Consider the following 20,340-nt stretch of genomic DNA (forward strand, 5'->3'; position numbering starts at 1 on the left):
ATCAACAATTGTCAGGATCAGGCAAGAAATTAGTATATCACTTTTCAATTGAAATTTGAAATCAAATTTAAGTCATAATTTAATACAAAGGATGAGCTTGTTTATTTTTGCATTATTTCTGAAATACGGAGACTTTATATGAAAGTATAGCTAAACTGTATGTTTCAATGAACCACTAAGTCCTCAAAAGATGGTACAACCTCCTTTACTTATGACCATAATTGATCCCAAAATTTCTGTTGCTAAGCAAGACAGTTGTTAATGGTTTTTTGCTCCATTTTATGATCTTTCTTGTCACAGTTGTTAACTGAATCACTGAGTAACATTAGTTAATAACATGTTGTTAAGTGAAATCCATTGACTTTACTTATCAGATGGTCACAATTGCAACCATCATAAATATGAGCCAGTTGCCAAGTGTCCAAATTTTGATCACGTGACCAAGGGGATACTGCAATGGTTGTATGTGTAAAAAACAGACATAAGTCACCTTGTTTTCAGTGCCATTGTAACTTTTAATGGTCACTAAACTTATGGGTGTAAGTTGAGAGCTACCTGTACATGAAACAAAGTTAAACACTACATTTTTCTGCAAATTGGAACAGAAGCTTATGTGCAACTGTTTAGATTCAAAATAAGAAAACTGAATATAGCAGATACAGAAGTTTCAGTACTCTTCCAATTGATCCAGTGTTATTTACCCCTGTAAAGTTGTCAATAAAATCCATAAAAGTTATTGTCTCATTAGATCTACAATTAGCCAGGAGAAGATAATTTCACAAATTAATGCATACAGTATATGATCCTTCCAACCTTTAAGGTTATCACTATTGTTCCATCTACTTTTAACAACAACCATAGGGTCCTTCAAAAGATGAGCAGTAAAGACCAAGATAAATCAGTCTTATAAACTAGACAGCTTTAAAAACAATATCTAAATTCTTCCTAACAATTTTAACTGTCAGAAATTGAAATTATTGAAGGAACTGAAGGAAACTCAGAAGACCAGAAGTTACTGCAGGAAATCCAGAACACCAAAAGAAACTTCTACTAGAATTGCTCCCAAACTGATAAACAGAACCTGCAGATCACTGTTAATGGCTTGCTGAATAGTTTAACTTAGGGGTGTCAAAGTCAAGGCCCACAGGCTGGATCTGGCTGCGGGGTGCTTAGATCTGGCCCACGGGGCTGCCCTGGAAACAGCAAAGGACCAGCCCGCGGTGCCTGCTAGCATTGTTTTCGGCCACAATGGCCTCCTGCAGCCCTCTGCCAGTGAAAATGGAAGTCGATAGGGGCATATGCAACCCTCCAAGATCTGTTTTCATTGCCAGAGGGCTAGCAAAACAAACTAAAAGCAAAATAAAACAAAAGGAGAAATGTTTCCCCTTTTCCATTAGAGCAACCAAGAAGTTTCAGAAAAGGAGAAAGAGGAAAGACAAAGAAAAAGAAGGGAAGATGGGAAGAGAGCAAGGAAGGACAAGGAAGGAAAGAGGGGAAGGAAGAAGAAAGAATGAAGAGGTAAGGAAAAAGAAAAGGAAGGAAGGAAGGAAGGAAGGAAGGTTGGTTGGTTTACCATGTTTAGCATTTGGCTACCAGCAGCCCTGTTGCCCTTATCTCCTCCTGACCTCTCCTGGTGGTCTCCATCCTGTTGCTGAAGATGCTTTGGTTACAAAGCCGGGTCTCATTGCATGGAGAGGGAGTGGGCCTCCCTCTGACCCTCCCTCCCTCACACACCATGAGCAACAGTAAGCAAGAATAGCAGCATCAGCCTTAAGTGCAGCCAGGCACCCCCTTGGGGAAGTGGGGCTGGGCTGGACTGTGGAATCCTGGTGCCTTGGAAGCTTGAAGACTGGGCTGGGCACTTACCTTCCTAGGGCTGCCTAGGGCTCTGGATAGCCTGCGTCACTGTGTGGGGGTCCTCTGCATGGCCTGAGAGGGATGGTGAGGCTCCTCTGGAGGACAAGGGTTTGGCACTCTCCCTGGTCTCGCCTTCCCCCGCTGGAGACAATGCATCCCCCCAGCCCTGCCTAGGCCACCACAGGTGCCCCTGACATGAGTGATGTCAAGCTGGTCACGCCCATCCGGGCCACGTCCATCCCAGCTCCCAAGGTCAAACACAACCCTGATGCGGCCCTCAATGAAATTGATCTTGACACCCCTGGTTTAACTGAAGTAGTTGTCTACAAGTCCACATTGCAACAATCTTATGCAACATGATCCACATGATAAAAAGAAAACTATTCTCTGACTTCATTCTCAAAATCATCATAGAAAGCATACAAAAGAAAACCTTGTTAAGCCTGAATTGCTTAGGTTGAAGGGGTTTGGGCAGAGAAACAAAAACTGTTCAACCATAACACAGAAAAAAACATTTAACTAAATAAATACCTTGTTACATGTAGATGTTAATATTTTCAGGTTGTGTGGCAGCTAGTAGCATAGATTGTGTGGGTAGACTGAATACAACTAAAATCAAGTATATTAGAAACTAATGTTTCATGGTCCAGGTGAAAAAGAGTTGGAAATGTCATTAAGTCAATGATTCAAAATAGACATTCAAACTGTGAAGCACTTACATAAAAGAAAAATAAAGGTTTTGTGATATTTTTCATAGTTACTGGACTTGAATATTATGGAAAATCTTTGCAGGAATCTTACATGTGCGATATTTGAAAGGAAATCTAAAAAATTTTCTGAGTTACAAGAGTTGTACAAGAAAGAATGGGAAATTTTTTCAAAAGAATAGGGGCTATAAGAAACATTTGAAAGCTGTTACTTTTGCCAACAGGTGTAAAAGAGTTGACTGAAAGGATACCTAAATTTCTCCAACTGACATTCACTGTTTTTTTAAAATTTTGTACCTGTAACTGCACATAAATAGTAAGCATGCATTCAAATTTGCAGAAAGAAATATTTACCTCTGCATGATGGAGAGTGAATGCAAATCTGTTTATTTTGTGATTAATTGAAACATACAGCTTAAACAAACTAACTCTTTCATATATTGTACCATTTTCAAACAGCCACCCACATTTATTTCTGCTCAATATTTGTTCTTTATAAGCAACAAGTATACAAAATCCTCAGACACACAAATTAATTGTTGAAGATGGAATCAGCATACTGATAAATTCCTTTCTTGTTTTGTTGTATGTGTTCATTTTGTTCATTGTTTCAAAATTCAGGAGAAATATTGTCAGGAATTTTATTTCAAAGCAGTGTCAGAAGACACACCAATGAATTGCTTGTTTTCAGTAGTAGTAGCAAGTGCGCAAGCTAAGCACTGAATGGATTCACTAACTTCATTAACACATGAAGACATGAAGACAGACTAGAGCTTTGCTACATGCCACATTGCTAGAAATGCTGGAGGCCAATGAATATGTTCAAGAAAAATCAAATCCAGTTATCTGCTATTGATATTAATCTTAAGTGAGAATTCTGAAAGCACACACCACCCTCATTTTATCATCCCCCACTTACCAGCACTCTCATCATATGGGCTCCTGACTCCATCAGGACTTATTGAGAACGTTTCAACTCATTTGCTATAATTTTAGCAAAGGCCCAGTTCACTCGTCCCATTACTTAACCCAGAATGAATACATCTTAAAGTTTTCTATCCCAAAGTCTCTGCAAAAGCACTTGAACTTATTCTTTTTTGTACAAGTTGGTATTAAGTTGCTATGGAGATACAGAGCTTGTAGAGATGAAGAGCCTGGATCCCATCATATTTTCTATTGTCCAGCAAGTTCTTAACATAAATATAACAGTATTAAGAACTTGCTTAAAGCTTCAGTGACCTATTCTGGGGCTCAGAATCACAACTTCTACATCCCAGCAATTATGTATTCTACTGATTGAGAACCTTTGCTTTAGATCACCATTTAATAATAGGGCACAGGAATTGCAGTAGCCTATTCTGCAGTCATTGGCAGAATCCATTTTCCCTGCTCCAAAAAACAGTATTTCAATTAGGTGGAATCCAGTGCAGTGACTGAATGCCCTACTTTTTTTTTGGACATAATGGATCTTGGGACCTACCTGGAGAACCAACAAGGATTTGTATCAAGTCATCATAAAGGATAAGTGTTGCAGGACGCTCTGGAAGCAGATAGAGACTTACAGAAGCATAGACTGCAAGGGAAAAAAAACCTGAATTAATATAAAACTCCCTTTTCTTTTGAAGGAGATAGAGGCTAATTCTATCATACAACCTGTCTTTTGAGGCAGTACAAATAAGGGATTTCTACTGGGGGCAGATGGCAAAAAGAAAATCTGACCAAAAATGTGGGGGAGTGTACATGCTTTTCTGGATTGTGGTTTTAATCTTTTGCAGTAGCTCAACTCAATTCTCATTATGCAGACAATGGGTTGAACATCCAAATTTACAAAATATAATTTGTGGCTTCAAGCTGCTAACTGCCTTTCATTTTCTTTACCTACAATTCTTAGGAGCAATAATTCCAAATCAGGGACATTCAGAGAGGAAAGGAAAGTCAATGATGCCAAAAGGTAGGAACAAAATGATAGCTCCTCTCCCCTTTTTGAATGATTGTCATTCTGACACTGTTGTCAAACAATAGAACTGCCCTTTTCTAAATGCAAAGCACAATTCATTAGTTCAAATATCACAGCAAATATTAATTTTATTTCCAATGAAATCAGGATGATAACAACCAGCTCTGATCATTCCAAGTTTTGGTTTGCTATCTACATCATGTCAAACATATTTAAATAAGACATCTTTTTAAAAAGTTTGATTTAAAAGCTAACTGAAGCATTATGTTTATCCATCTCTTTTATTAGTATTTATCAGAGTAGGAAAGTTTGATTTTCTCTCTTCTCTCTTTCCTTAAATAAATTTTCTCTGTCTAATAAATTATTTACAGATCTAATAATTGAAAATTATTTACTGATATGGTAAAGGGAAAGCTTAATAGAAATACAATGAGAGAGTAGGAATATTCATTAAATCTACAATAGGTTCTGAATATTCTACTCAAATAGAGCAATTCCATAATGAGTCAGCCTGGATTTTAATCAAAATCTGCAAATGCGTTTTAAAAATCTGATTCAGACAATTTCCTCAATAATGTCTTACCTATTTTTTCTGGTATCACTCTGCCACTATGAATGACTTAAAATCTATTTTCATTAGTGTTACATGACCACAATGATGTTTGGATGATTCCCTAACATGCTAAAAATCACAAGGAGAGTGAAATAATTTTGGCTGAACTTAACTTTAATCTCAATGCAGATATACTATCCATGAATAGAGCTGAAGCAAAGAAGAAAAAAATGAAACTTGAATTAGGAAAGGAGGAGAGAAGAAATGGGTTACCTTACAAGTTAACCCTGATTTCTTAATAGTTTTCTTTCTGTCAAATTTCACCACTGAGGACACTTAGAATCTTACCCTTGACCTTGCTATTTTGTTAAAATATGTGATCCATATTTGCATGCAAAAGAGCCAAGAAGCCAAAGAATTTGTTCTTGGCTTCTAAAAAAAGCAATATCGGGAGTTTCAATTCATCTTTCGATAAGATAGATTTCAACTTCTAATTATTGGAATAAGCCAACGAGGAGTAAACAATTTCACAGTTCATTTGTGGTAAATGAGGATTCCTGCAGTATTATCCATACAAACACAGATAAAGTAACATTATAAACAATGGCTATCTGTGCAACCTCAGTTCCAGTTATATTCAATCTTATCTCTACAGAAGAATATCTGCTTTCCATGCAAACCTGCATCTTCAATTGCATCTGAGATATTTCTCTTTTCATTTAATCAAATCTCAAATATTCAAGACTGAACCTTTCAGCATTCTTCCAATACAGAGACCAGAATCACAATGAAAGACTGCCTCCAATTACATAGTCCATAAAATACCAAGATTAGTATTAAGTTACTAAGAGATTCAGATATAGCAAAATTGCAATTTCAATATAATAATTAAACATCTACTTGAAGTGGATTTAGATAATGAGAACTACCTAGACGCATCTGGAGTTGCAGAGCCATCATTTTCCCAGTAATCTTTTCCAGAAAATGAATGTTTTAGATTACCTTATGATTGCACAGAACTCTTGGATCTTACAAAATACCTTTAATGCAATCTTAAAGGAGGCACTGATAATTATTGCACCATAATAATTATTATCTTTCATAGCATCAATACCTTTTATGTTCTACAAGTTGAAAATATTCATAATTGCAAGATTGCTGAAATTAGATCAGTACGTCATTCAACCTTAGATGGAACTGATTGAATTTATCCATGATTAACAAATACGCAAAGAAATATAGTCATCTCTATATAGGAATTTAAATGGATTCTACTTCTAGGTCAGCTTGATCTGTCTCAATAATTCCTCCATTTCTAATTCCCAAACACCAGAGTTAAATTCTTTTAGTCAGTTTCTCATATCTTCACATGTTTGTACCAGCCACCAATTTGAGACTAATCAGGGAATAATCTGTCCATGATAAAAACCAAAGAAAGCTATGTCACATTCACTAGGCAGTATCATCTCCATACAAATGGCTAAATCCAGTACGACTACATTCATGGGTCCAGATGCCAGCTAGGATATGGTCTTCATGAAAGATGTAGCATCCTAGGATGCTCTTGATTGGGCAAAGTGGACACTGAAATTCACTGACAAGGAGCCTAGGGCAAACCAACATCAGATCAGGTTAGTGTGTATGGTACATAACAATATTCCTACACAATCCCAGCCACCCAAATGCAGGAGCAAGGAGTTAAAATTGGCAGACTATCAGATGCTAGAACTGATTAATGACCGAGAAGTCCAAAGATCATGACCACTTCATCCCCACACCCTCCAATCCTACCCTGCTGCAAAAAAATAGATTGCCTGGTCTCCTCTATCTACAGGTAGTCCTCGATTTACAACCAGTTCTTTAGTGACCATTTGAAGATACAAGGTCACTAAAAAAAGTGAATTTATGACAATTTTTCAAATTTACGACCACTGCAGCATCCCCATGGTTAAAATTTGGACACTTGGCAACTTGCATGATTTATGATGATTGCACTGTCCTGGGGTCATGTGATCACCTTTTGTGACCATCTGACAAGCAAAGTCAATGGGGAAGCCAGATTCACTTAACAATGTGTTACTACTTTAGCAACTGCAGTGATTCCCTTAACAACTATGGCAAAACACACTTAACAACTCTCTTGCTTAGCAATAAAAATTTTGTACTCAACTTGGTCTTAAGTCAAGGACTACCTGTAGTCTTAAATCCTTGATAATAGATATTGTACCAACCTATCATTGAGAAAAGGATTTAAACAAGATGGTAAGGAGTTCCAGGGACCACATCAAGTACATCAGTTAACTATATGTGGCTCACAATCTATAAGTAGTCCAACTCTTTTCCATTGGAACAGTACTATTAGAACAGTGCTATACATATTTTGTACAACTACAACAAAAAACTATTATTCAATGCACATTATTTTAACTTTTTTTTCTGAATTTAGTTGCAGAATACATCCAGATGGATGTTTTCTTCTATTTTATAATGAAATATTATGAAATATAATGAAATATGAATTTTTCCATTATTATAACAACGCAAATTAAATACAAAAGGTCTTCAATGACTTTATTGTATAACAGATTTGAAATTTACACAACAATGCTAAGATTGGTTGATTTTAATCTTGGTTAATTTTTGTGTGGGGTAGTTATGTCATGAACTCAATAATATGGTCATTCTAAATTAGGATCAGTCCCCAAAGAAGCTCCAAATATTCTGTGTTAATTATGGGTTCCTGATTTTAAGCCAACCAATCTGTTTGGTCCTACAGAATAGCTTCTCTAGGCAGCTTCTTGAAATTGTTTCTTCTTTATTTTTATTTTTTTACAAAGCCTCCCCCCCCCCCAATCTTTCTCTATGAGCAAAGGGAGTAACACAGATATAGGAATGGAATGGAGGAGTTGACTGAGTCACTTTCTCCATGCTGACTCAGTTCAGTTAAAATTATTGACCAGCAATGGAACATTATAAAATTAATAGAGCCATAAAATACAAGTACTAAAATGCTAAAAGTTGAATATTTAAAGCTACATCACCATATTATAAAATTATTTTATGCATAAAATTTTAAATAATAAATACAAGGTATACTATGCATTTTTTTATCATTACAGTCCATGGTGATGTTAACCTTGCTTAGATCACTGTGGACCCTTATTTTACTTTAAAAAAAAATACATGTATGTGTTTATGTATATCTATTTCTACCAGACAAGTTTAAGATGGTCTTCATCCTGCCTTCAGCCTTCAGAATTTAATATTTGCTGTTCGAGGCAGCAGTGGCAACTTTCTCTACCTGATGGTAGAACTCATCCTGCATAAAACAAGTTAGTCACAGAATTGTTATGAATTCTAGTACAGCAAAGTTGATTAAGAACTCAATTCAATTTACAACACACCCTCTCCCAAAGTTGGTCAATTATGATCCTAAGGTTGTGTTCTTTCTTCTATACCTAAAAATCCAGATACAAAGCAGAGATTTTACTTGATGATCATCTCTAAAGATTATGAGTTCAACAAGGCATCAGGGGAAACCATGTTTCCATCCAGTTCATGGTTAACTATTGTAACTGCTTCAATGTTTTAACTGTCTTGGTTATGTTTTAATTTGTTGTTACATTTCATAATTTATGCCCCCCCCCCATTCACTTGTTGGGATAGGCCACTATGGAAATCAAATAAATGAATATATAAAATGTTTTACGATCATAAAGGAAAATCACTTGCAAACACCAAAGCTGTAATAATTTATTACAATTACCCAATTCTGCCATTTGGATTTAGTTACTCGGCAAACCTTCCATTTAAACACAATGCTCATACCAGAGGTGAGTATGCATTAGAAGGGCACAATGTCCCTGATAAGAAGATCACTTTATTGACCCAATAAATGGGATTTGGAAGCAGAAGTCATAGTTGGCTTTTAAATGGTTATTGTCAATAGTTTCTGATTCTAGGCAGGAAGTACAGTAGGAGGAAATCAGCAATATAAATATAGATATCAGTGTTTTTATACACATGTTTTATAGTTAAGATATAAATACAAGCTTAAGTGCAAGCATACTGTGTAAGCATAATTTACTGAATAAATTTTTAACAAGATAAAAACAATAAAAATATTAGAAAGGAATTAAAGAGGATAAGAAAGAATAGTGAATCCGAAAGAAAATGGAGTAGAAATAGAAAAGGGAAAAAGACCAAAAGAAAGGATTATAAGAAAGCAGCTTCTGAGCTTTTTGACAACTGATATGTGTTTTGTCTCTAAATAAAGAGTATAATTATAACACAATTTTCTTCTTTTCATAAGCATTAACCCACAAATCACACATTCATTTTTCTAATTTTTCAGCAAAAAGTCCATAACAGGCTTTCAGTCACTGATAAATGTAGTTTTCAGTCTTTCTCTAACCAAATTAATTTTGCCACCTCTGCAAATTCTGTCAACTTTCCCTTTTTCTTCTCTTATTTTTATTAAGAAAATTTCTATTTTCTTTTTTTATTATTTGCTGTTTTCATTTATTGTTTTAATTTTCTATTATGATTTTTACTTTGTGAAAAATTTCTTCAATAAAAGAATAAAAGAAAGAAACTATTTAGGTATTCTCAAATCCATCCAGTGAAGTGGTCACTCTTGATTTCAGTCTAACAAGAAGCTGATTGACTTTAATTTAAATTGAATTTTTAAAAAAAGTTCGAAGTTTCTCGACAGCTACATAGCTATTGTTCTCCTGCAATATTGGTTATTTGTAGGGGTGTCCATAGTAGATTGAACAACAAGGCAATCAGAGGAATATCCTTTTTAATGTGAATTACATTCATCACACATATAAAAGCAACAGGGTTTTGATCGCCTAGTTGCGCCTAGCATTTACATCATTTTTATCTCCCCTACAGATGAACCCCTGATTGGTTGCTATTATAAACTTGGTAAAAGAATGAAAGTTTGCCCTTGTTCAGATGCATATACTGTACCAGGATTTTTTGTAACAGAGGACTGAATTCTGGCCTGGAAAATAAGTTATGGATGTATTTCCTAGTAAAGTCTTACTCAAAACAGCTTGAGAAAGCTATCAATATGACACTTAAAAGTCATATGAGATCTGTCTCGGCCTACGATTGGAACATTATGCTTCAAACTATATTACCTGTGATATAGGAGTGTTGCATGTGCTTTCAAACTTGTCTTACTATTGATTCCACTTTCTTTCTCCTCTTCCCTACTCATAAATAACTACTGATATTTAGACAAACCACTATCCATATCAATCTTTGACTCTCTGCGATAAATACTAAGGCAACAGCAGTCCCAATCTAGGTCCATGCCATTTATGTCCAAGCCAGATGACAGCATACTTTTATCACTATACAACCAGCTATTTCTCACTGGGATTAGCAACCATCTAATTATGCAACACCAGTATTCCCAGGGCACTCCAGATGACTAACAGAGATGGAATAACATTTGTCAATTTGTTCTCTGTGTCTTTTGTTCTTAGATGGCTTTAATGGAATATTAGACATGACTATGGAAAATAACTCCATCATCCATTATTACTACCCATAATAAGTACATGACATCCAAAACATCTAACAACTCTAAATAATTATTTTGCAACTGAAGATGCCTGCATCAATAACTGAAGACCAATATCCAGTTGGTCATTATGAGAAGCAGAATGCAGACTAGATTAAGTTTGGTAATATCTAAGTAAGCTCCCTTTTTCTTATATTAAGACACTTCTCGTGCAGCTTTTTGAAGACACAAACATACATGTTGATATGGAATTCATGTAACTCAGTGGAATCTAACTTTGCAGTATTGAATTGGCCAAAGTTCTGAGATGATGCCATTGTCTCCAAGAAAGGGCTGCTTAAAATATCTGAAAAATATTAAGTACTCTTATTTTATTGAAGATAGATGTATGCTACATTCATATATTTGCTAAACTTCATAATTTTTGGATTTTCTTGCAACACTGGAAAGAATCTTGATAAAAGATGTATCTTTTCTTGTGCCCATCACACCCATGTCTTTCAACCAATTTCCCATCACCAGGTACTTTCAACCAGAGGTGGGATTCAGCCGGTTCGGATTGGTTCGGAAGAACCGGATGTTAATTTTAATCTGGTTCATTGAACTGGTTGTTCCAAGGACTAGCTGACCCCACCCACTCCACCCCTCCCAAAAGTCTCCACACAGCCCCTTTTGGATGCCAGGTAAGTGCAGGGCTGCATGGAGGCTCTGGGAGGGTGAAAAATGGGCCTACCCTAAGTCTGAAAATGGGGGAAGCTGTTTCACCCTCCTGGAGGCTCCAGGAAAGCCTCTGGAGCCTGGGGAGGGTGAAAAACGGGCCTACCGGAAGTACCGGAAGTCCGAAATAGGCCCATTTCCGGCCTCCGGAGGGCCTCTGGAGCAGTGGTGAAATGTAAAATTTGTTACTACCGGTTCTGTGGGCATGGCTTGGTGGTGGGGTAATATGACTGAGTGGGCGTGGCCAACTTTTTTTTTTATTTTTAAAACCATTTTTTCTACAACCTCTTCGGCTGAAGAGGTTGTAAAAAAAATGTTTTTAAAGCCTCTGACGATCCCAGCTGACTTGCCTGATCGGCAGAGGCTTTCTTTTTTTAGAAAAAGCCTCTGACAATCCCAGCTGGCTTGCCTGATCAGCAGAGGCTTTTTTTCCTTTTAAAAACATTTTTTCTATAACCTGTTCAGCTGAAGAGGTTGTAGAAAAAATGCTTTTAAATTTTTTTTAAAAAGCCTCTGATGATTGCGCGGCTCAGCTGGGCAATGGGGGGGGGCAGGGATTTTTGCTACCGGTTCTCCGAACCACCCGCCTCCATCGCTACCAGATTGGGCGATCTGGTCCGAACCGGGAGCATTTCACCCCTGCTCTGGAGCCCGGGAGGCCATTTTCGCTTTCCTGGAAGTGCCAGGAAAGCTTCCAAAGTCTGGGGAGGGTGAAAACACCCCCTCCTGCCATAGTGAAGGAGGCCGAGTAGGCCACGCCCCCATGGCCACAGCCACACAGCAACCAGGCAGCGAACCAGTTGCTGAAATTTTTCAATCCCACCCCTGCTTTCAACCAATAGTTGCCAACACTCACGTGGTAGTTTGTTGACACGCCAAGGAACAGAGTTTGTAACGAAGCCATGCTTGGAGGCCATAACAAGGACCCAGGTGCCCAAGCGATAACTGATGGGGAGCATACTGATACCCTCGTGGTCAGTAGTGCCTGAAGCCAAAGATGTTTGGTTGCCATACACTTCCACAGCTGCCTGGGAAAGTGGGGATAAATCGCCATTTTCGTAGACTTGGACTTTGATCACCACTTCTGGAGGAAAGAGAGAGAGAGAGAGAGAGAGCACAGAAAAGTACATATTAGTATACAAATCTTCCTCCCACTACTCCATGATTTGAATATTTATGCATTTTTATTATTCTTTCTAATCATCCTTGGTAATTGTATTGTCAAATCCAATTGTGTTAGAGATTTAGCAAACATACAATTAATATGGGACAATCAATTTCCATTCCACCTCTAAAGCCTTTATAGTCTACTTCCTTTCTACATACAGCATTTCATCTGTTTTTTAAGTTCCTTCCTATTTGGTTACTCAATAGCAATATAATACATCATCTGCTTCTCTAGTGTCTGACAACAATAGTTCTATTGTTTCTGGGACCAAATAGGATACATTTTCTCAAGACAATACAATCTCTCAGTTCCTTCATTGAAACTGCTTTTTCCCCCCAGCATTTTGTGTCTGACATTTGCACATTTTAATTGGAACACCGCAAGAAGTTAGGTTTTGGTTTATACATTGTCAGTCTCATAAACGAGCAACTTATAGTTAGAATGGACTTCCTTCTGACTCCAATTCTGAGTACTATTTTTTAGAGCACCCCTGTTAAAGACAGGTTTAAATTTAGTAAGTAAATTCTTCTGCAACCTCAAGATGGGGAAAGAGTGATCACAAAACAAAAAAGGATACTCAAGCCCAAACCAGTGGATTTTCTAAGGCTACTTGCTTTCCATGCCCTTAACGTAATCAAGAACTCATATAAAGGAAAATTTCTTTAGACACAAAACAACCAAAGCAAACAAACACCTGAAGCAGAGCTAGTAATAATTGAAAATAAAGTACTCAATTGTTCTATTTCCCCAGTATGTGTTTTGTTTCACTGAATCTCTTGTCACTTTCTGTACATCAAGCAGGAGTGGTTCACATCAACTCATTTCATTGTATGATTGAAATATGATGATTGGTCATAGGTGACAAAGATCACTTTGCAGACTGGTTGCCTCAAATATTATTCACATTTGGTGCAAATGGAACGATCTTTAAATACAGACATGGATTCAACTCCAACTGGCTCTGAATTACAGCTCTCTAGGGTGGGGATCGGCAACATGCGGCTCTAGAACTGCATGTGGCTCTTTGGGCCCTCTACTGTGGCTCCCTGTTGGATGATCCCACCACTGGGTGGCCCCGCCACTGCCCCTTCCCCTCACTCCTCTCCTGCCCTGAGAAGAGAAGGGCGACTGCGGCAGATGGAGACTCCCTCTCTATTCCAGAGAGGGAACAAAGCACCCTAATATTTGTCTCTTTTTCCATCCCTTGTTGGTGCCTTGTGCACCTTGGCCTCTGGGGGAGACGCATGACTTTGCTCTGCGCCGAGACACTGGCTGGGCCACCCAGCTGCAGTTGATGCTTCGCGTCATAATGGGCTCTAGGAGGAGGAGGAGAGGACGCTATCTCCCGCATTGGCAGCAAGCAGCCACGAGGCGGCGAGAGGAATATGAGGAGTTGCGCCCCAGCTGGTGTCTCAGAGTGGAGAAGGTTGGGTGTCTCCCTATATTCCCCTCGCTGCCTCCATGGCTGCTTGCTGCTCTTGCACTTAAACTTAGCGCACTACACAATGGAGGAGACGGTGTCCCCTCCTCCTCTTCCTGGAGCCCATTACAACACAGAGCATTGGCTGGGGTGTCCCAGCCAGTATCTCAGGGTGGAGAAAGTCGCGCATCTCCCAACAAGGGCCGGAAAAAGAGGCAAGTAGAGGGGCACTTTGCTTCTGCGCTGAAATATGGAGCAAGTCTCCATCCGCCTCCACTGCCCTTCTCTTCTCAGGGCAGGCGAGGAGTGAGGAGGAGGTGATGGTGATGGTGAGGGAGCCAGCCAGCCGACAGGGAGCCACAGCAGGGGGACAAAACAGCTTCATTTATCTGGGAACCTGAAATGACTCTTGATTTAAAATTAAATCATATGGTAAAAAGCACCCAAAGAAGAAGGAAGAACAACATCAGAAAAAAAAAACCCAATCCTCGCCTGTTTTTGGAAATGGTTCAAGAGGGAACCTGCCCACACGCGCGCGCGCGCACACACACACACACACACAGACACACACAAGAGAGAGAGGGAGAGAGAGGAAGAAAGAGAGAGATGAAAGACAGGGAGAGGGGAAAAGATGAGAAAGAGAGGGAGAGGGAGAAAGGTAAGAGAAAGAAAGAGGGAAAGGGATAAAGACGAGAGAGAGAGAGATGAGGGAGAAAAATGAGAAAGAGAGAAAGGGGGAGAAAGATAAGGGAGGGAGGGAGAAAGAGAAAGAGGGAGAAAGAGATGAGAGAGGGAGGGAGAGGGAGAGGGAGAAAGATGAGAGAGAAGGGGAGAGAAAGATAGAGAAGGAGAATGTGAGATGAGAAAGAGGGAGAAAGAGAGCAAGGGAGAAAGAGGAGAGAGAGAGGGGGAGAGAGAGAGAGACTTGTTTAGAAGAAAATACCTGAGCCACAAAACTTGGGTAGGCGTGGCTGGGGGGGTGTCATGTGACTGGGTGGGAGTGAGTGATGTTGAGTTGGCCACACCCACCCAGGTTTTGTGGCTCCCAGTGTTTTGTTTTCTGTGGGAAACGGGATCAAGTGGCTCTTTGAGTGTTTAAGGTTGCAGACCCCTGCTCTAGGGACAAGACTCCGGCTCGAAAAAAGTCACTGGATCAAGGGGGATCTGGGACAATAATTGCTATACAATCAGATTTAATTAGCTTCCAAAATCTTTTGATCAAGCAGTCTTGTAAGAAATGTAGGTAGCTTCAGAGTACAAGACGTGCGTGTGTTTTTCTAGTGTTACATATCTAACATCTACACATCTTTACTAATATGATGATTTTAGATATTCTGAAATACAAGTCTCATAATCTCCCAAACAGAATAGACCCAAAATGTCTATGAGCTAGCTCCAGATAAAACTGCAATTCTGTAACACTTAACAATACACACACACTCACATACACAAATAACAATTTAATGTCATTAGTGAACAATGTCAATGTTCAAAAGAAGAAATAAAATAAATCCAGATTGTTTCAAAAATGGGTAATAAATTAGTGTTCTTCCAGATGTTGCTGAACTACAACTGGTAGTTTTATCAAGCTACGCAATTATGAGAGATGGGAGATATAATTCAAGAACATCTGGAAAGCTGCAGGTTGTCTATCCTAGGTTTACATATTGTGACAGGAAGGGGTGAATATGGTAAAACAGAGAAGACTAATACACATATATAGTATTTACATTCATTTAAAACATGAATGTCATGAGCATGACATTGAAAAAATGGCTGAAAATCATAAACTTTTTTTTTAAGGAGAGAGTAATGAAGTTATACAGCTGCCTTGCAAAATGGTTTCAGCAATAAGAGGCAGCCAGGGGAACTAATGGACTTATTTAGGCAGCATGCTATATTTAATAGAATAGGTAAAAGTAAAGGTAAAGGTTCCCCTCGCACATATGTGCTAGTCGTTCCCAACTCTAGGGGTGGTGCTCATCTCCATTTCAAAGCTGAAGAGCCAGCGCTATCCGAACATGTCTTTATGATCATATGGCCAGCATGATTAAATGCCAAAGGCACACGGAACGCTGTTACCTTCCCACCAAAGGTGGTCCCCATTTTTCTACTTGCATTTTTTACATGCTTTCGAACTGCTAGGTTGGCAGAAGCTGGGACAAGTAACAGGAGCTCACCCCGTTACACGGCAGTAGGGATTCGAACCGCTGAACTGCCGACCTTTCAATTGACAAGCTCACTGAGTCACCTTGTCCCTTTAATAGAATAAGGGAAGGACAAATTGTGTTCACCAGCTTCCCCAAAATCTGATACCCTCCAGAAAAATTGAACTATAATTCCCAATCAAGACAGTCAATTCTGGGAAGAGATGGTGGGAATAGTATCTGGAAAATACGAAGCTGGGGAACTCTGCAATATGCATTCAAAAAGGAAGCATGGCCATTTCCAGTATCACAATCAGGTGAAATCAAAATTCACTTCAACTAATCCTATATCTAGATTTTACTTTAAGACAGCTGCTTTCAGTAACACTTAAAAACCATTTATTGTTTTGAATTAGCTTGAAAGTAAACCCATTACCAATGTTAGGGGTCATGACAGGCAAAACCAACATGCCAGGGATGCAGAATTCAGTTGTAGTCTGTGTAGTCCCGCCCACTGCCTTCTTTTATCTTGCTGAAGTATTGAGGAGAAACTCCTTTTGATTCCATACTTCTAGGAGCTAAGAGGAACTGGAGCTAGAAGGCACTATTTCTCAAATGGACTCCCTGCAGATATTAAACTAATCCCCTCCTTGAAGGCTTTCAGGAGGTTGTTGTAATGGAATGTAGTCTGGATTCCAGGAGGGGCTGCATTCCAGATGGCAAAAAGAAAGTTTCAATAGTTTGGTTGAGAGAAAGAGAGCTCAGAATATTCCTCCCTGGCAGTTAATCAGAGTATATCTTTAATGATGCAAGTAGTTTTAGTTTGGCAAGATTTCTGTTCATAAGGAAGGAACGGGGAAAAAAAGTGCTCAGAAATAATTTTACATAATCTGATTCTTGGAACCTCACAGTTGTTAAACATTGAGCTTTTCTAGAGAGTATTCCAATGATGTTCACTCACTGAGCCATCTCTTTTTTACTTTCTATTTTTGTTATTTTTAGGGTAATATTCTAAATCAGTTGCTTATGATTTGTTTTTGATGTTTTAATGTACTTTGGATGTTTTAATTTTTTGCATATTATGCAAATCTCAAGGGTCATCAGATGGAGCCAAGATATAAATTGGCAAATAAATAAAATTTTGAATCTCTTCTAAAACATCCAGGATTTTACCCTGGAATAAGGGATAGGCAGGGTGTCTTGGCTGACTGCACTTTTTGAGACCTTGGCAAGCTCCAAGATGATCTTTGTTAAGAATATCATTTTGATCAAGACTGCAAGGTTCTCAAATTTCCTCAGAAGTCTTGGTGGCTGCTTCATTTTCTACCCAATTGAGGAGGTAAAAATGGAAGAGTTCAACATATTATCCTGTATGCCAGGGTATTATATAATGAGAAATGAGAATTTCCCAATTTCAGAAAAATTCATCTCAAAAAGTTTAGAGAAGTACTAAACAGCATCCCACAGACAGAATTCCAAAGAAGGGATTACAGGAGAATCGCACTATTCCAAATTAAAAAAGAGAGACAGCTTAGAACATACCACGGATGTATAGGGAATAGTTAGTATGTGAGCATTTAGATAAAAATGCATTGCTTGGCAAGATAGGTTTATCAAACAAGTCATCCCAAATCAACCTGATCTCTTTTTTATTGACAGCAACAAGTTCAGATGACTGCAATGTGATGGATCTGGCATTTAACAAAGACTTCCATGCTATCCTAGCAGAGACGATGTCAAAATGTTGGCTGGACTTTGCTAATATTAGATAGACGCCGAGGTGGTTAAACAACTTTACATCAATGGTTCCACATCCAGTCAGAAAGAGGCACCAATTGGCATACCATAGAACTCTGTTGTAGGCTTAGTTCTGCTCAACATATATGTAAATAATTTGAATGGTGGTGGTGGTGGTTGGAAAATATTAAATCTGCAGAAGACTCAATGGCATGGGGTGATAACTAACATCCCAGAGGACAGTATCAAGGAGGACCTTAACAAACTGGAACAATGGGCAGAAATCAGGAAGATGAGAAATGCAATGATTTTCACTGCGATTATAATAAATCCCAGTAAATAATAAAGGTAAAAAAATAAAAAAATACATATATGATGGAGGAGCACTGGGTAGCAGTAGATGATGTCTTGGTAGATCACAAGCTAAACAAGAACCAGCAGTTTGATATAAAAAGGTAAAAGTTCCCACACACATGCATGCTAATTGTTTCTGGCTTTAGGGTGTGGTGCTCTTCTCCGTTTCAAAGCCAAAGAGCCAGCGCTGTCTGAAGACATCTCCATGGTCATGTGGCCAGCATGACTAAACGCCTTAGGTGCACGGAGCGCTGTTACCTTCCCACCAAAGTGGTCCATATTTTTCTACTTGCATTTTTTATGTGCTTTCAAACTGCTAGGTTGGCAGAAGCTGGGACAAATAATGGGAGCTCACTCAGTTATGCAATGCTAGGGATTTTAACTGCTAAACTGACAACCTTCTGATCGATAAGCTCAGCATCTTAGCCACTGAGCCACCGCGTCCCAGAGTTTGATATAGCTGCAAACAAATAAACAAAAATCCCAAACCAAATTCAGTCCTAAACTGCATCTACAGAAATATAGTGTCAAGATCGGACTTCCGGTTTGGTGTCACGGCAAGACAGTCGGGGAAATAGCGTGCTCTGATGAGCCCCACGAAAACCCTGGCTGCCGAACTGCCGCCGATGGGTCTTTGGATGGGGAAAAAGGAGGGGTACCTCGGACGACCAAGAGGAACAGCCAAGTTCCTTGGAGGTCAGAGGGAACCCTTTGTGAGTCGGTGGCGGGGGGTGGCAGCCATGGCAGCTGCCACGAAGTCGGGACAACCGGGATAAAAAAGTGCTGGAGGAAAGCGAAGTAAAATGGAGCTCTTTGAAGCCGGGTGAGTGACAACAACCCAGGCTTGCAACAACGTTTGGAGCAATATTAATATTCAGAAGATCCCTAGCCTAAAACAGCGGATGTGCAACAAAGAGGCTTTGGAAAGTTTTAAACTGCAACCTTAAAGAGACAAAGACCCGAGAAATAACTAATTTTGGAACAGAACTAAGGGAATTAATTATGGAGATATGGTCAAAAGACTAAATACTTTAAAATTTGAATTGGATTTTTTTAAAAAAAAAGATTTGATACTTTTAAAATTAAAAGAAGAAGAAATAAATTGGATGGTTATATAATGGCAAAATGGATACTTGCATGACTAATGGAAAATGTGGATTATAGAGAGACACCATCTAGCTTAAAGAGGAACTTTGTAGCTTCTCTTTGTTATGGGAAACTCTGAGCTTTACAGATAAAAGTCGTTGGACTTTGCGGAGAAGGGTTTTTTTCCTGTCTGCAGGCAGTTTGATTTTGGTGAAAAGAAAAGGAAACTACAATGGAACTCCTATGTTTGAAACAATAATAATTTAAATACTGGAGCATGAACAAAAGACGGATTAAGCGCAGGCTCAAAAGAAAGAGATTTGATACATTATATCCGGAGTAAAAATAAGAAAAAAAGTTTTAATATAATTTATAGAGGACAAAATTAAAAACTTGGAAAATGGAAGGAAATATATATTTGCAGGTGAGGAAATGAAGATGTAAGATGAATACGACTGGAAAAAGAAAAAAAAGATTAAAATAATGTGATTAAAAATAAAATAATGTAAAGGTGGATTGTAATAATAAAAGGGACGTTTTTCTAGAAATTAAGAATGTTAAAAGGAATTAATAAACATATATAAAGGTATGTTTGAAGCAAGAATTATGTTTTAATGTTAAATCGTTAGAAAAAAGAATAAGGGTAAATATGATTAATTGAAAATGTTAAAAGGAATTTATAAATACATCTAAACGTATGTTTTAAGCAAGAACCATGTCTCAATGTTAAAATGTCATGAAAAAGGACAAGGATAAATATGATTAATTGAAAATAAACAATGTATAGATGGATGGAAACAACAAAGAAAGGACTAAGTAGGGTTCAATAGTTAAACCAACTATGATTATGCTGTGTTTAACAGCCAAAAAATAAAAATAGATATGCTGTGTAACAGCCAGAAAATAAAAATGAATATGCTATGTTTAACAGCCAAACAAAATGGTTATGCTGTGTAACAGCCAAAACAAAACTGAATATGCTGTGTAACGGCCCAAAAATAAAAATGAGTAGGCTGTGTTTAACAGCCAAACAAAAATAGGCATGCTGTGCAACAGCCAAAATAAAAATGGTTATGCTGTGTAACGGCCAAAAAACAA

At 38.3% G+C, this 20,340-nt stretch overlaps 1 protein-coding gene across 8 annotated transcripts in view; it reads right to left on the reverse strand.

Annotated features, from left to right (window-relative positions):
• Nucleotides 1–20,340, reverse strand: part of FAM171A2 (family with sequence similarity 171 member A2) — a 53,968-nt gene that overhangs the window by 16,541 nt on the left and 17,087 nt on the right. For 3 of the 8 annotated variants that reach the window (XM_034416032.3, XM_034416035.3, XM_060691710.2), the window contains exons 2-3: nucleotides 12,187–12,414; nucleotides 4,045–4,137 (exon numbers count right to left, since the gene is read on the reverse strand). In XM_034416032.3, the coding sequence (XP_034271923.1) occupies nucleotides 4,045–4,137; nucleotides 12,187–12,414 (321 nt within the window). The remainder of the gene's footprint in view (nucleotides 1–4,044; nucleotides 4,138–12,186; nucleotides 12,415–20,340) is intronic. The other 5 variants (XM_034416034.3, XM_034416036.3, XM_087892234.1 and 2 more) reach the window with 3 other exon arrangements.

Source organism: Pantherophis guttatus, chromosome 4, assembly GCF_059756535.1.
Source record: "Pantherophis guttatus breed Tessera chromosome 4, ASM5975653v1, whole genome shotgun sequence".
In the NCBI taxonomy this organism is placed as follows: Eukaryota; Metazoa; Chordata; class Lepidosauria; order Squamata; family Colubridae; genus Pantherophis; species Pantherophis guttatus.